The sequence below is a fragment of the Phalacrocorax aristotelis genome, chromosome 10 (genome assembly GCF_949628215.1).
Source record: "Phalacrocorax aristotelis chromosome 10, bGulAri2.1, whole genome shotgun sequence".
Classification (NCBI taxonomy): Eukaryota; Metazoa; Chordata; class Aves; order Suliformes; family Phalacrocoracidae; genus Phalacrocorax; species Phalacrocorax aristotelis.
The window spans coordinates 8145277-8162623 of record NC_134285.1 but is presented as its reverse complement, the minus strand read 5'-3'; the positions used below and the strand labels follow the sequence as shown (position 1 = coordinate 8162623).

Here is a 17347-nt window from a genome sequence, read left to right as displayed (position 1 = left end):
GTTATGTGAAGTTACAAAATATAATTGATCTGTTCACAGAGAATATGTAATAATTACAGGTACTGAGTTGTTTTGCTATCTGAATTAAATTAGTTCAGAGAAATACTTTTCTTCCTGCTTAGTGATTTCTAAAGAGGTACATCTGGAGCCACAGTAGCAAATGGATAGAAACACAGTGCCGTTACTAACGATATCTCCTTAGTAGCTAAATCTGTGGGGTTACTTGAATAGGCTGTTAATTCAGTATTCTGTATTATCCTGTGTAGGTTCTCCAAGACATGGTTCCTCCTAAAAAGCATTTACTTAGGCATCAACCTGCGAATGCCCAGATTGGCCTGATGGAGGGAAATACATTTTGCACAACCTTGCAACCCCGTCTGTTTACAATGGATCTAAATGTTGTGGAACACAAGGTTTTCTACACAGAGGTACTTTCTCTTTAAGTTCTCATATTTGAACGTAGATACTTCAGTAGTGATGATATTAGAACTTTCATTGTTAAAAATATGTATTTTCTGTGTGCATTTCAAACTTTCACCGAAATCAAAGAATTTATCTTTTGAAACGTGAACTGAGGTCTGCCTTTTACCTACAATATCCCTGGGCTAAGCAGAGTATTCTGATGTGTGTGAAATATACTAAATGAACTTTGGTGTTATACTTCTAGTCTAGTAACGCTAACTTTCATGTTTAGGTCTTATTTTATGCCTAGTATATCTATTAAATTGTTGTACCATCAAAACACGGATATTGTTTGTTAAGGTTTTTGAGTGCCTAACAGTTTGAATAAAATCAGATATAAAACTACTGTGTAGATTTAACTTAGAGAAACTTTCTAGTTCCTTAGTTTCCTAGCTGTCTTGTCCAAACATAAGTTCTGAAGGTCTTTGATACCAACAGCAATTGCAGTTAGCAAGGCAGGTATGGGGTATAGTTGCCCATGCAGAGGATCCTCTGTTTTTTCCTTAAGACAAAACCAAACTGCTGTAGAGCAAAAAACATCTGTAAAGGTGAGTGATATATTGGTATTGTGAAGGTCTGAATCTTAACAGTGTTCTTGGATTTAGGTGCAACCTGGACATTGATAACCTGCATAACTTAGCTTCAACCCACTTAGTGTTTTATAACAAAACCCACATATGTATATTGAAAACACTCACCTGCAAAGAGGAGAGCTCTGTAGGAAGGAATTGTCCTTCTGGGGAGTGACGCTTGACCATTGGAATTACTGAAGATGTTCTCAGCACTTTTTCCTTCTTAATCTCCTAGTTCTCTTACCCCTTTCCTCAGTATTTTCAATACTATTACTGCCATTCAGGAGGCAAGCTTTTCTGTTTCTTTTGTCATATGAGCAGCCTGTTTGCAAATTGACCGGCTAGGTTTTGGCCAACAAAATGCAAAATGGCTAACTTCTGCCTGACTTTTCTCTGGAGGCAGTGTTAATGGGCTCACTTGCCTCTGGCTAAGTACAAGTTTTCATGGCAGCTTATACCCTAATTTTGAGTAGAATTTTTGCCTGTTGGTGAGATCTGGAGGTTGGTTAGTGTGTTTGCATAACCTTGCCTCTTTTGAGGAAGCAAGGCTGAAAAGGTAGCTGATAATACTGTTTCAAACATGATTCAGAATGCTGTGCTAAAACGATTGCTTATTTTTTTTCCTAGTTACTGAATTTGTGTGAGGCTGAAGATGCTGCCTTAATGAAACTACCATGTTACAAAAGTCTTCCATCGCTTGTACCTCTTCGGATTGCAGCCTTAAGTAAGTAAAACTTCCTAAACAAAATTTGATGTAGATAAGTATCGTTGTGAGCAACGAGCAGTCTTCTTCCCAAGATCAGCAGAAAACTGGGGTGCTTGAAGACTGATGACTGCTCTTTAGAGGTCACAGTTTATTGGAGAAAAATGGGAAAGTATTGCTGCTTTCTTAATGACAAGCATTTAGTCTCTGAAATATACCCAAAGTTATTTTTAGACTAGTTATGTTATATAGCATTAGGAAAACTTCAGAACACTCTTAATATAATATCCATTCTTTTACTATTTTATGATGCCTGTTGCTTTTGGCAAAGCATGCTATGCTTTAGCTGTCTGTAATTTAAGATTAAATAAAAGGACCTTGAAGAGAAGAAATGTAGAATTTGGGTTCCCCCCCCCCCCGCATTTTGAAATTGAGTTAACAAAAAGAACAAATTTACTTTGATATTTGCAGATGCTCTAGCTGCCTGCAATTACTTGCCTCAGTCGAGAGAGAAAATCATTGCTGCACTTTTCAAGGCACTTAATTCGACAAATAATGAACTGCAGGAGGCAGGAGAAGCATGCATGAGAAAGGTTAGTGTATTAAAACAATGTTGCTTTTAAGGCCATTGTTTTCTCTGCTTTACTTCCTTGTTACAAAGCTTCTTGGGAAAGTTCCCTACAGGAAATAATGGCTGCTTTGTTAAGTTCTTGTTAGTGTTACCAATATAATTGTGTTTCTGTCAGATGTGTTTTTTTGGGGTTTGAACTTAGCATTATAAACTGTTTGACAAGGACCATGGTAAGTATTTCAGTCTGTCTGTCTGGTCTTTCTGTTTGTCTGGTCTTTGTAAATGTATCTTCTTTTCTAAATAAACAGCGTAAGTCCTTCCCAGCCATTTTGCAAATGTATGTATCTGGCTTTATTGTAAAAGCTTTTCCCATGTTTCTGCTTTGTCCTGAAAAGAAGTGGTAGAGGCCCTGTAGTTGGTTTTGGAAAAGTAGGCAATACAGCAGAATTAGTCTGTGTCAGAGTATGGCAGTTACGTTATGGAACAGGACTGTGGCTGTACTGTTTAAGGTCAGAATTAGAATCCTGACGTGGTGCTACACTACACTGTCTGTACTGTGGATGCTAGGTTGTAGTGTAAAAAAACTGGAAGGATGGGAAAAACGATATTCTCATGCCATGATTTGTTGCCCAGTGGATATGCCTAATTCTGATTCAGCAATATTTTAATACTGTTGTTCTAAATCTAGAAAATGATAATAAAAATACTTGTAGTGTCTTTGTAATGATGTATAGGTTGGCTGGCATGTAACAGAAAATATAACTATAGTAATACTATACATTGACTGATTAGAGGTAAGACATCGTCTTTATGCGTCACTCTGGTCATGAAAGGGAATGTACTTACTATTTATGGCTAGCTGACAATTCAGTTGTGTTGAGAAGTAAGGGGGAGCAAATAAGGGTTGTTCTGACCTACGCATTCGGTATAAGATTTTTCTGATTGTTTTTTTTCCTGTGATAAATCCATGCCCACAGGATGTTTGGTTTGACAGGAAATATTCTCCCTGGCTGCTTGTAGCCAGATTCTCTTGACCTTTTATGTTACTCAGAATGCATGCAGATTGTAACACAGAGATTTGCTCTATTGCCTTTGGCCAGATTCACAGGCAGCTCTTAACAGAGCAGTGTCTAAGTAGTTTGTCCATAGCTGTATATTTAATTTATAGCTGTGGCAGTTTTTCAATCCATCTGTAATTAAGATCTCATACTTGATTATTTTATGGGATATCCTACGGTGTGTTGGAAATACTTAAGTGCTTCCCAAATCCATCTTGTCACTATATATACTTTCAGCAATAAATACTGTTTAAGCTATTGTATCTGGAAGTGCAAAACAAAAGAAGAAAAATCAAGTCAGCAGAATTTATTTTAAGAAAGATGCTTGCACAAGAGTTGCTCCCCTCTCCATCTGTATCTTAATCCTGTACTCTCTTGCAGTTCTTGGAAGGAGCTACCATAGAAGTTGATCAAATTCATACACACATGAGACCATTGCTTATGATGTTGGGAGACTATCGAAGTCTGACACTGAATGTTGTGAATCGTCTGACATCTGTCACTAGACTTTTTCCAAACTCTTTTAACGATAAATTCTGTGATCAGATGATGGTAAGGCAATTCAAGTTTTCTTTAGCATTCCAGAAGAAATTTTCTTTTAGCTAACATTCGTATTGTTGAAAAGTCAAAGAAAATTCAGTAGTGAGTCAACGTATATATTGGAAGTAAAAGACTTTTGTATCACAATTAATAGAAAAAAAAAATCTTGAAATATTTTGCGTTAATTTCTAAAGAGCTACTAAACCAGAAGGTTAAGAGGCATTCTTTTCCAGTGAAGACATACCTAGTTATGCTAAGGTCTGCTTGGACAAATTTATCTTTAAGCAAGGTGCCAGCAGCATAATATACTAAGGAAACCCTTGAAAAATATGTTTTACTTCCCAGTGGACTAAGTCTGTTTTGGTGTTTTCTTCATTTTATAAAATGGTGGAAGATATTGCCCTGTTTATTTGCAGTTTTCAAGCTGTGTATGTGAATTCTTTATCCTTTTGCCCTGGATATTTAAATATTTAAATACATAGATAGCAAGCAAATCATTAAACAAGTGTAAGCCTATCCGACTTCAGATTTTTGTCCCTTTTAATGTATGTGCTCTTGTAATCCCTGCTTTCTTGAACATGGAGAGGACTCTTTGCCACAGTAAACTCTTCAATCTGAGGGAATAAAAATGACTAATAATTTTTCCCTTTGTTTCCTTCAGACAATCATTTCTGCCTCTACTACTTCTTTTCTTGTAGCATGTGCTGTCACTTGCTAAAATGGAACAGTATAATTGGAAGAATAATGCTAATTATCCTCTCTTTATAGCAACACCTGCGCAAATGGATGGAAGTTGTAGTTATTACACACAAAGGTGGACAACGGAGTGATGGAAATGTAAGTTAATGAATGCTTTTATGTGGGAAGACAAGAAGTAAATAGTATTAATGTTTCAGAATTACAGAACTCATTCAGTTGTAAATGTTGCCATAACTGATTACACACTGATGTTTTGTTACAAGCTAATGAACTTATGTGTATATTGAATATTTGTTGCAAATCTTAGTCAGAGGAGCTTCTTATCTGCTGACAGTGGTTACTTTAAAGCGTATTCTCTACAGGTTGGGGTGGGAACAGCTCACGGTTTTTTGTTTTTTTTTTATTATGCATGATTTTCTGCTTAGAAATCTGTTCATCATTGGAATGGCTGATGAACTCAGCAGCCTAATCTCTCTTTTTTTCATTAACATGTTTGATGTCCATAACATAGTCTTTTGAAAATTGTACAGAATGATAATGAAATCCTAGTAAATTTCAAATATAACTTATGAAAAACAAGTTCAATATCTACCAGTTGAAATCACATTAAAATTTCTCTCCCATCCAGACTAACAGTGTGCTCTTAGCAATACCGCACTGAAGGGAATTCCTGTTTCAGTGTTGTTTCATGTAGATTACCAGAAGTCCCATAGTTCTATTAAGATTTCATTAATAACTTACATTAAATGTTGAGATTTAGTCAACTAGGAAAAAATTTGGGGGATTTTATTAATTTCTTTGTTTTTCAAATTAGAATGAAAATAGATTGGCTTTTGATTTCTCTCAAGACATGGAAATGGCTTAATGGCTTTTCATTACTTCTTCCTGTCATTGCAAAGAGAGCTTTTAAATCTAAATTTAGTCATTGCTTTGTATTTGACCTAGATGTTTTCTAATGGAGTAGAATTCAGGTTTTTATGTTTTAACTTAAAACCTGTGGGTTTTTCAGTTAAACACATTTTATTCAGGTCAGAGTAGTTCTAAGGCCATTATATTCTTCTTTTGGGCTTCACTTTTCATCATATGTGATGGTTACGGATACCTTGCAGATCTTTTTGTAGCCCTAGTGTTTCAAACCACAACATGGCACCTCTAGCACAGTTTTTAGTTGTCCCTCAGTCACCTTTAAATGTGAATTCTTCTACTTTTGATGTCTTCTGTTGATGTCTCTATGTAGTTGTGTATTTAGTCTCCTAAACCTGTAACTTTTCTTTTTAGTGTTGGTTTAAAACCTACGTATGTTGAGGGAGAGGTGCACACCAGACACTTGAGAAGCAATCTACTGTCACATCTTGAGGGAGGCGAGAAGTCTTGGAAACATTTTCAAATAGAATTGTGTGGCTGCAAAGCTGATTGAAATACTCCTGTTTTCCCACCCAGTTGTTGCTTTAAAGTTTCCTTAAAAATCAAAACTCTAGGAAACTGAAGGAGGTCACAGCCAGTGTGGTCTTTATACACTTGCTATGACAGTCTGTCTTCAAATGTCCGTATGTACAGTGTGCTGTTGCTGTAATTATATCTTCTAAATGTGGAAAAATTAGGATGGTGAAACTGGTGGTCAGAGTTACTGTAGCTGGCCTTTCTCTTACTCTGATTTTCTTCTTGACCATAGTGAGATTCTAAAATCTGAGATATTAACTTTAAAACAATGTTGGGGAGTGTTATTGAAGTGGGTTGCGTCATGCAGACTGAGTGGTTAGATCTAGGAGATGGTAAACACGCGGTGGAGGATGGACTTGGTCAGGAAAGCCTCATGGTTGCTAGTGGAAATGGTACAGAGCACTGCTACAGTAACTTTTTTGACTTAAGGAGTTTTTCATCTTTTTCCAGCAGCACTTTATGAAGGTGCCATTTAATGGTGATGCTGGTGTTGTCATGCAGTTCTCCAGCATAGTGCAGATAGTGCAAATAGTCAGCAAGGCTTCTTAATGAAACAGTCCAAAAGTCTGTGGAATGACTTTTCATATGTAAATGGCAATTCCAGACAAACTAAAAACTTCAGACATCTCAGTTAAAATTGCTGCATAATAATAAGCAACTACTGTAAAGATCCACATTGATGCTAGAATCACTAAGCCCTTTGTTCACCTACATAATTTTATGACAGTCTTACTGTGTTCCTGAACTGTGACCTGGCTGTTTAGATAAATGAACAAATTAAAACGTAACATTTTAAGTAGCAATGAAGATCTAATTCATTGGCCCAATGAGTGAAATCTTTGATTTAAATCCTTTCTTTCTATCCTCCCTGCCTCCCCAAGGAAAGGGATGGGTTTTTAGGTCATGTCTGATAACAGAAAAAAACAAGTTTTGAACAGATGGTTGCCTCCGACTGTCCCTCTTGTGAACAGAGGCACCGCAGTGGAAATTCTGCATTACAGCCTATTTGCAGGACTTTATAGCTTCAAGTATTGAAAGTGGTTTCATAATTGATGCTGGACAAATTTGTCTTTGAAAATGCCAGAATATTGTTTCCTCTGATGTAATAATCTTTAATATCTTTTTGTTCAGTACAAATATTTGAGAAGCCATGTCTAAATGATGTACAAGTAGAAGAAAAGGATGCTTTTCATCTGAATTCTTAGGAGAGCAATTCAGAGTATGGGAGAGACTCATTGTCTCCATTCTTTCAGTCTGAGATGAGAAAATAACCCTACTGAAGTCAGTTTCTGACTGCAACCTGAAGAATAGCATATACTGATTTGTTCATTTATTTGATATTTTTGTGGGCTTTTTCTTTTCATGCTGTGACTTCTGTTTTGGTTCAGCCTGCCGTGGAAGGGGTAGAGGTGAGAAACTCAGTGGAGGCACCAGGAAGTTCTTTGTTGTTGTGTTTTTTTGTTTGTTCTTACTTTTTTTTTATTTCTTTCAAATTGTGGTTTGTTAGTTTTATTGTTGTGTTTTGGGCAGAGTGCATTGTGCCTTTGAGTGCAGTGCTGTGAATTGTCTTCTGTTTGTCTGTGGCAGAGTTGTTTTGATAACCTTGCTGTTAAGGATGTTAAGCATGTTTGTACTAGGAAGAGGAGGATTTTTAGCTTCTGTGAAGGCATAAGTACTTTCAAAAGATTTTATACGTGTTCTCGGTCCTGCACTTCAATCCATGAGAGTAGTCTTATGAGGGTCTGTCTAGGCAGATTATGTTAAAGGAGTGGGGCCTAATACTTTGTATTGCAATTCAGTTGAGGAGATGCAATGCACTTGATAATATTCTTTTGTATACTGCATACTAGAAATTGGTTCCAGAGGGATGGTGAAGGGTGGATGTTTGTTTTTCCCTTTCCCTTTTCTTACTGAAGGAAATCCACATTCTAGTTAGCTGAAATATAGTCCCCATTTGAAGTACACAGTGAAATAAAACCACAAAATTATTTTGGACTTCAGAAGAATTTAATATCTAGTGGGAGAACAGAGCTGACTTTTCTTTGAAGTAACCAGCTGTTTGCAAGATATACTGAACAGTGCTGTGAGAAATCTGTCTGTCTTTTTCTTCATGTCTAGTCTGGGGTTGTGGGGTGTATATGAGAAACTGTTTAGAAAGGAAGGTCTGGCATCTCGATGCATGAGCCATTTGATGTAGTACACTCCCCCATCACCATTATCATTACACAATGTTTAGCTCTGACCTGTAAAATACTAATATACTTACAAAGAAAATAAAATTAAACATATTACAAGGGGAGGAGGGCAGACTTAAACAAGAGCAATTTTCTCCATATATCATGGTAAGTAGATGATGTATATATGTGAACCCTTAGCATTTGGTTGCTGATAGAGAGAAGAAAAAAAGGTAGGATGTTTTTATATATTTAGCTGGTAATATTAATTTAATAATTTTTTTTAACCTGTAGGAAATGAAGATTTGTTCAGCAATTATAAATTTATTCCATCTGATCCCAGCTGCCCCTCAGACTTTGGTTAAACCTCTGCTGGAAGTTGTTATGAAAACAGAACGAGCAATGTTAATTGAGGTAAAAGTGGAAGTTGACATTTTTGCTTTATAGTATTTTTAAACATCAGTATATAATAACCATAATATTTTAAACATGATGTGGGAGCATTTGATGTAATAAATAAATATGCTTTTGAAGCCTTTTAGGAGGTGTTAACATTTGTCTTAGACTCTTAGAAGTGAAGTTTTGAAATTGTCAATAAATTCTCATCATAGAAGTTCTGAACATCTTGTATCTGCATAAATGCTAAGTCAAATATATTTTTCTGAGTGCTAGTTAGTAAAATAGTTTGTACTCTGCATTTTTAATTTAAGCTTTATGAATCTTTCAGGCTGGCAGTCCATTCAGGGAACCACTGATAAAATTTTTGACACGTCATCCATCACAGACTGTGGAGCTGTTCATGATGGAAGCCACTTTAAATGATCCACAGTGGAGCAGAATGTTTATGGTAAGCTGTGTTGGGAGGGGAGCAGGAAGAAGCCCTCACCTTCACAAAGCTGATGAATGAAAAGTTTATCTTTTTCCATCTTTTTTTTCCCTGCATGACCTTATAGTCCTTATTTGTGGTCTTACTCTGACTGTAGGGTAGCTGTTCTCCGTTTTGTATTTGTTTGTCCTGAGATGTTGATTTTATACCTTTCCAGATCATGTAGAATTATTACTGAAGTTGTAGAGGCTATGTTTATATCACAACCTCTGCAACTTTAGTGAGGAATATAAAAGCTACAGGATGATATAGCCTTTTGGTGTTTTTGCTTTTAAAGGTTATTAAAGTTATTTCTTCCCCTTCTTCAGAGTTTCTTAAAGCATAAAGATGCCAAACCTCTACGAGATGTACTGGCAGTTAATCCTAACCGATTTATCACTCTGCTGTTACCTGTTGGTACTCAAGCAGCTGTTAGACCTGGTTCTCCAAGCACTACCACAATGCGTCTTGATCTTCAGTTTCAGGCTATCAAGGTATTAACTCATTCTTTTTTGTCTCTTCACTAGATAGTTAAAACCTCTTTAGCTGCAGGCCTATTACATACAGGCTTCGAAGTGTGTGTGTATGCATTAGAGCTTGTAGAAAAACGCTTATAGAAATGTGAAGTTTTGAGGAAAACATGGCAACAGAAACTTTTTTTAAGAAAAAAACCAGAATTCCTTTAAAAATTGATCTAAACTAGTTTTTATTTTATTTAAAAATATTTTAGAATCCTTAATTGGCCTTAAAGAAGTGCTTTTATGCCATTGTTTATACTGACACATCAGTTGCATGTTGACTGCATTTGTCTTGTTTTATTTTTGACAGATCATAAGTATTATTGTTAAGAATGATGAATGTTGGTTAGCAAATCAACATCCCTTGGTGAATCAGCTGAAACGTGTATGGGTGAGTGAAGCTTTTCAGGAGAGACACCGTAAGGAGAATATGGCTGCAACAAATTGGAAAGAACCGAAGCTATTAGCATATTGCTTACTGAATTACTGCAAGTACGTAAAAACATTTATTTCCTATGCTTGTGTACTTTTTTAAATTTTGAAAATGTTGTAAAGGTATATGGGGGTACTGAAAGGGGTTTGCAGTTATTGAAGAGAAAGTCTAATATATTTCATAATACTGCCATTAGCTCTAAAACCATGCCTCTGGTACTGCCTGCTCTTGCCTCTCTGCTCATTTAAAACCCAGATGAGTTTCTTCAAGTCATCAGCATAGTAGTTTGGTTGGGTACTCTTTCACAGAAGCTTTTTACGTTATGTGCTTTTACAGAAGGAATTATGGTGATATAGAGCTGCTCTTCCAGTTGCTTCGGGCTTTTACGGGTCGATTTCTCTGCAATATGACTTTCTTAAAGGAATATATGGAAGAAGAGATCCCCAAAAACTACAGTATTCCCCAAAAACGGGCTTTGTTCTTCCGGTTTGTAGACTTCAATGACCCAAACTTTGGAGATGAGCTTAAAGCCAAGGTAACTAAAGCAATTAAATCAAAGAAACCTGGTATTTAGGTTTAATTTTCTTCTTAGAAACTAGGGCAACAAAACTTGCTTACTTAAATGTCAACGAGTTTGATAATTGGCAGAGCCATTTAGGTGAAAATATCATACCTGAAGAAGAGCGATAATAAACAGAGACAGCAATTCATCTTGCTTTCAGTGCTGACTACTTCAGTTTGTGCTTTCTAAGAATCTTTGCCCTTGGGTGGGGGTGGGGAAATCTGTGTGTATCTGTTTCTTAAGGCTTTATTTATAGCTTCCTTTTGTAATGCAGTAAGTGTGTCTAACATGCTGGCTTGCATTTGAAATTACTTGAAAGCTGACTGTCATTAGAGGATTCCACTAGTTGCGTATAACTTTGTTTATATTCTGTAGGTGCTGCAGCATATCCTGAATCCTGCTTTCTTGTACAGTTTTGAAAAGGGAGAAGGTGAACAGCTGTTGGGACCCCCAAACCCAGAAGGAGATAATCCAGAAAGCATCACTAGTGTTTTTATAACAAAGGTAGCAATCCTTGTTTACTTTAAAGTGTTGAAAAATTAAACCAGAAGACTGTTCCTCCCATTTGGCTTTTCAGTCCTGATTTGAAGTAGTTGTGCTATTTCTAAATGTTATGATCAGTTATATCGAATCACATAATAACTTTGAACTGTTGTGAGATCCATCAGTCATCAGTAGGGTTGGACTACAATTTTCAGTTTGATCTCTCTTTGACTTGAATGCCTGTCTTTGGCATTAGAGCCATATAAAGCCCATTTCTAGTCTTTTTCATAAGCAAAGCTTACCATGACACTAATATTGGTATCTTTGTAATTCACTTTGGTATCATTGAACCAGTTGACAGTTATAGAATAGGTGGTGTTGAAGATGAGGGTTGGGGTGTTTTTGTTTTTTTTTTTTAACAGGTTAGCACTTTGGAAGTTCCAAGATGTGCTCATTATTTAAAAGTTCTCACCTCAGGAAGATTTGTTGTGGGTATTAAACTGAATAAAAAATGTAGTTATTAGTCTTCTTAAAACCACTCGAAAACCAAAAAACTAGGACTTCACTTTTATAGATAATAAAGTTGGGGTTCATATTGTGTTTTGTTTTTTCTCACGTTCCTCATCTCCTCTTTGATCATCCCTGGGACTAGGTACTTGATCCGGAAAAACAGGCTGATATGCTGGATTCTCTCAGGATATATCTCTTGCAATTTGCCACACTTCTGGTTGAGCATGCTCCACATCACATTCATGACAATAACAAAAACCGGAACAGCAAACTACGACGCCTAATGACATTTGCTTGGCCTTGCCTCTTGTCCAAGGCGTGTGTGGACCCAGCGTGCAAATACAGCGGACATTTGCTTTTGGCACACATCATTGCAAAATTTGCCATACATAAGAAGATAGTTCTGCAGGTATTGACTATGGGCTTGTATTCATACATTTAAGGGATGTTGGTAAGTTCTGTAGAGTGCTTTCTTTGATTTTAAAATGCAGAGTAGATGGTGCACAGAGTTTTGGATGCTTAGTATATAAGTAGCTGTTAAATTCATATGCAACAAACAAATACAGAAGCAGCAAGCCAAATATTAATATAAAATTATTTGGGGCTAGGACAGTATAGAAAGAAGCTTGAAGATAAGTGAAAACAGAGAGGGCAAATGGGACAATGAAAAGTCCTTTTGGTTGAATTAACCAAATTGGTGTCCCTTAAATGAAGGGACAAGCATTTCCATTGAGACAGAATGTGGGGACCAAAGCAAAATTTAAAATTGGACCGTGGAGAGGGAGGAAGAAAAAGGGAACCTAAGGGAGAGACAGAAGTATATGCTTCATACTTCTGGCGATGAAGTATCATCATGCATCTACCAAGTTATGGGCCTTTAGGAAAAAATCATGTGTTTAGACAACATATGTTGTCATTTCTCTTCTGTTATAAATACTTTCTGATCAACATTAATATTATCAGTATTTACAAAAATAAACTTTGCTGTTTAGGTTTTTCACAGTCTTCTCAAAGCTCACGCGATGGAGGCCCGAGCTATTGTCAGGCAGGCGATGGCTATTCTGACTCCAGCTGTGCCCGCTCGAATGGAGGATGGACATCAGATGCTGACTCACTGGACACGAAAAATCATTGTGGAAGAGGGTCATACAGTTCCCCAACTAGTACATATTTTGCACTTGATAGTACAACATTTCAAGGTACTTACCATGTATCAGTTATTCTGGTAGTTATCTCAGATATCAAGGAGGTAAACTGCAGTTTGATTAGAAAATAATGTAATCTGATTTATATGGCTTAGCTTCAAAAGGCATCAGCTGTCTGCAAAGAAGCTGAAAACAGCTATTAAAATTAAAGAGCAAGCCACTTATTAAGCTTTATCATGATTGAAGTTAGAACTCAAAATCTTAGGTGAAAGTCTGCCAGGTTATTTCATTGCATGTGCATTAGCAGTGCTCTTCATCAGAGCTGTGAAGATTCTTTAAAAGCTATTTAAAAAGTGCAGAACCATTTTGCTTTCCATCCTCCAGTAATCCTTGTTTGACTGTATATGTTCTGTGGGGTTAACTAGGTAACTTTTTATCTCCAGCTGATCTATGTTGGAAAACATGAAACAAATGGGGGAATGCTGCAGGATGTCAATATAGGAGCATTTTTGAAAACGCGTACTAAAATATGATCCCAATTGACGGCTAGTGAATATGCACTTAAGTCGCTTTTCAGGAATTGATGCCTCAATGCTTTTTTGAAAAAATACCTGAGCATGTTCAAATGTGAGTTGTAGCTCTCTAAAAGGATCAGCCAAAAATTGGAATGGTTGGTCCTTGAGAAAAATCATTGATCTTCGGAAGAGCGTCTTAATTTGGGTACATGATATCAGTGGTCACTACTGGAAATTGTAGCCAAATTTATTTTCAAAGCACCAGTTACTTTTCTGGATTGCAAAATTTGAGAATAGTACAGATTTAGCAAACATAAAATAGCCTTTAATAGAAAAGTTTGCTTTATCTCAGCTCTGTAGTTTTTTTGTGGAATTTTATTGGTTAATGGCTAACATGACTGTGAAACCATCTTTTCAGGTTTATTATCCAGTGAGACATCACTTGGTTCAGCATATGGTTAGTGCCATGCAGAGACTGGGCTTCACTCCCAGTGTTACGATAGAGCAAAGAAAATTAGCTGTGGATCTCGCTGAAGTAGTTATTAAGTGGGAATTGCAAAGAATTAAAGACCAGCAGGTAGGAAGTCTAAATAAACTGCTAAAGATTGAACCGTTATCCAATTAAGTGGGTTTTTTAACATGCACATTGCTGATATTTCAGCCAGATTCAGATATGGATTCAGGTGCAAGTGGAGAAGGAGCAAGTTCTGCCTCATCTGCTGTGAAAAGAGGACTGTCTGTTGATTCTGGCCAAGAAGTAAAACGGTTCAGGACAGCTACAGGAGCAATAAGTGCTGTAAGAAAAATTCAAATTTTGTTCAGAGACTCTGAAATTATAACCTGCAATTTAGTTTGCTTGTTTCCACATAACTCAAAACTCCCTGAATTGAAGATTATACTTTTAGAAAATATTTTAAATCTGTTCTGCTTGTTGTTATCCTTCTTTAGTGTTGCTTACAGCTTTTGCGTTTTGTATACACGCAGGTATTTGGACGTAGCCAGTCCTTACCGGGAGCTGATGCGCTTCTTTCCAAGCCAATTGACAAGCAGCATACAGATACAGTCGTGAATTTCTTGATTAGAATTGCTTGCCAGGTAGTATGTTTATTCTGAATCTCAAATACCAATATGACATTAGTAGCTAAAACCATACAACCATCTTTTCATAAGAGCCCTTTTATGGCTGGATTATTCTAGTGTTTGTATAAGTTCTTCTGCTGAAAGTTTAGAAACTTTAATGTGAAATTGTACAACAAGTAAACTGCTTTTATTTTAAGGAGGAAAGAAATTGAATTTGATAACCAGTTTCTGCATGTTTTTGTTTCACAAATGATGGATATTATGCGTGAGAGATACGCTTTAGCTTCTTGTTGGCGTTGTACGTTCCTAGCTTGATGCAGGGAGTGTGCACTTTGAAATTCAAACTTTAAATGTGAATGGTTCCAATCCAGATTCTGAAATTGAAAGAGTCTCTACTGTGCTGTTGATCCCTTCTTCTAGCATTTTGTTTGTTCTTTACTTTCTCTTTTCAATCAAGTACTATATCAGAAGTGACAGGACTGAAATAAATGTGACTAGTAGAATTTGTCTGGAGTCAGGCAAAGACTTAAAGTTCCTTTAAGTGCTTTTTTTTTTTTTAAATTCATTTATATATTTGCCTGATGCTGCAAAGTATGCTTGTTCTATTGCCTAGATTTAATGGCGACAATGTTTTACCCCAAAACTGAAGAATATCTAGGCTTTTAATTGGGAAAGACTATGTTAGTTATATATTTAAGGATAATGATTGTAATTGTATTTTCAAGATCAGATACATGGAATTCTTTCCATGCAGCATGTAGAACTACAGCTTTTCACCAAATTTTGTTAAGAATTAGCTTCTCTGGAGTGGGAAAAATCAGTCGGGTGGGTGTAGTTCAGAGGTGACAAATTTTATGGCTTCAGCTTCTGCAGCAGACTCAGCTGGTAAATAACATGGGATTTTATACACCACAGCCCATTGCACAGAATAAATGTCCTCTTGAAGTATACAGATGAACTGAGTAAAGAGCTGTGTATGTTTATGGATACCTTGCAAACAGAAAAGATTACCATCTTGAGTGTGTTCAGAGTTGTAGTAATAACGTATGGGATTACATTTTTTAATATACCTTTGATGGGTGATATGGGGTAATTAGCTAGCAGTTTATATACCAGTTCTGATGTTTACTATTAGTTGTCAGCTTTTTATGCAGTTAAATACTCTGTGACTGTACTATAAAACTACTTAAGCTCATCCATTTCAGAAATAAGAAATTATATGCTTGCTTGGAGTGCGTAGTAAATTAATGAGTTGGTTACAAAAGGGTGTCATTTTCTTAACTCTGATTAATTGCTAGGTAAATGACAACTCAAACACTGCTGGATCTCCTGGGGAATTGCTGTCCCGACGCTGTGTTAACCTTCTGAAAACAGCTTTACGACCAGACATGTGGCCAAAATCAGAACTGAAGTTGCAGTGGTTTGATAAGCTGTTAATGACTGTGGTAGGTAACATTCTAATCCTGTAGGTCTTTAGGTTTCGTTAGCACGTATTTGATTGAATACTAACAATACGTGGATACTGATTTTTACAGTCTTTTCTTCTCTGTAGTGAAATACATAAAATATTAAGTATGTGCATTGCATTGATGGTTATAATTTGTATAGCTGCAGTACTTACAAATATTAAAATAGACTTAGGAGCAGGTGGACTAACTTCCTGTATTTGATTTTGAAATAGGTTCTAGTTTGCTTGTTTGCATGGCCTACTGGTTGGGGTCTTTTGTTGTTGTTGTTGGTTTTTTGTTTGTTTGGGTTTTTTGCTAGTATGAATGTTTACAAATTGATTGTATTGGTTTCTAGTTTTCTGACTACATTATCATAATATGGAGTTCACTGAAGGCTAGCTTCCTATATTTGATGATACAACATATTTTGTTTATCGTCTGTATGCTATTTGTATGCTTTTTGCCATGTAATAATTTTTTCTACATCTATTGTAATTTTTATTATACTGTTTAATAGACTAGCAACTCTTACCCTGTTAACTTTTTAGGAGCTCTCTTGATGATAGTTTTCTGTTTCTTGGAATAAAGGAGTAATATATCCTACTTCTGGAAACTTCTAAAATGCCTAAGATTACACGAAAATTCACTGTGACCCATTTTTACCAAATGTTGATCTAAATGTACTTGCTATACTTTCATGATGCTGTTGTCTTTATGGAGATAGTCCTTGAAAGGGCAAGTATCTGTTTTCATCCTCCTCTCCTTCTGTTGGAAGAATTTTTGATGTGGCTCCATTTGTTTTGGGTTTACAAGCATTGATAGTGCTCCAGGGAGCTAATATTTGTTGCTTTATGCATCTTTTCCCAAGTGAGTGAGTGAAAATTGCCATTAAAACTAATAATTTTTTTCCTGTTGCTGGCATTTGGTAGCCTGCAACAGGAAGAACTGCAGTCAATTCCAACCATTGTAGCACAAAGATTGCCTCCTACTCATCTTCCTCGCTTACACAATGCACAACTGCAAAGCTCTTTAATTGCCAAGTGATGGAGACTGTGCAGTAACAGCAGTATGACTTCTGAAAAGTCATGACTTCAAGTGATTCCTCTGCGATGAAGACAGAGCAAGTTGTGACTATCTACATGCTTACTGCTGAAGAAGAGCTGCTTGTTATGTACAGACCATCATTGTCCTCCCTTTCTGGAACGGGAAGATGGTGGAGGTGTAAAATTAACTTAGTGCAATTCAGAGAGTTCACATGCTTCCAGATCGTGAGCTGGTCTCTTTTTTCCCTGCCTTTCAGACAAACCTTTCATGAATCTGGGAAAGGTGGATGAAGTGCACTGCATCTAAGAGTGAGCCAAAATCGAAACAGCCCACTTCACTTTTCCTTCCCCCACCTCAAAATAAACGCACTATACAACCCCTCAGACCTGAGGAGGGTGAATGTGGTTGATGTTTACTTAATACAGAGATATAAGCCTTCTGGTACAGGAATTTTAAATCTTAATTTTGTGCTATGAGGCATCAGTTATTCAGGAGGTTCAGAAAAAATAATAAAGCTTCTGTAGC

The 17347-nt window shown here is 36.5% G+C and overlaps 1 protein-coding gene across 7 annotated transcripts in view; it reads left to right on the top strand.

Moving 5' to 3' along the window:
- The window catches only part of TRRAP (transformation/transcription domain associated protein), a 101808-nt gene that overhangs the window by 32069 nt on the left and 52392 nt on the right, over positions 1-17347 (top strand). For all 7 annotated transcript variants that reach the window (XM_075105018.1, XM_075105016.1, XM_075105017.1 and 4 more), the window contains 17 exons: positions 267-428; positions 1662-1758; positions 2209-2330; positions 3748-3918; positions 4675-4743; positions 8514-8633; positions 8947-9066; positions 9414-9578; positions 9913-10094; positions 10372-10570; positions 10973-11101; positions 11733-11999; positions 12583-12789; positions 13669-13827; positions 13912-14046; positions 14235-14345; positions 15629-15775. In XM_075105018.1, the coding sequence (XP_074961119.1) occupies positions 267-428; positions 1662-1758; positions 2209-2330; positions 3748-3918; positions 4675-4743; positions 8514-8633; positions 8947-9066; positions 9414-9578; positions 9913-10094; positions 10372-10570; positions 10973-11101; positions 11733-11999; positions 12583-12789; positions 13669-13827; positions 13912-14046; positions 14235-14345; positions 15629-15775 (2562 nt within the window). The remainder of the gene's footprint in view (positions 1-266; positions 429-1661; positions 1759-2208; positions 2331-3747; positions 3919-4674; positions 4744-8513; positions 8634-8946; positions 9067-9413; positions 9579-9912; positions 10095-10371; positions 10571-10972; positions 11102-11732; positions 12000-12582; positions 12790-13668; positions 13828-13911; positions 14047-14234; positions 14346-15628; positions 15776-17347) is intronic.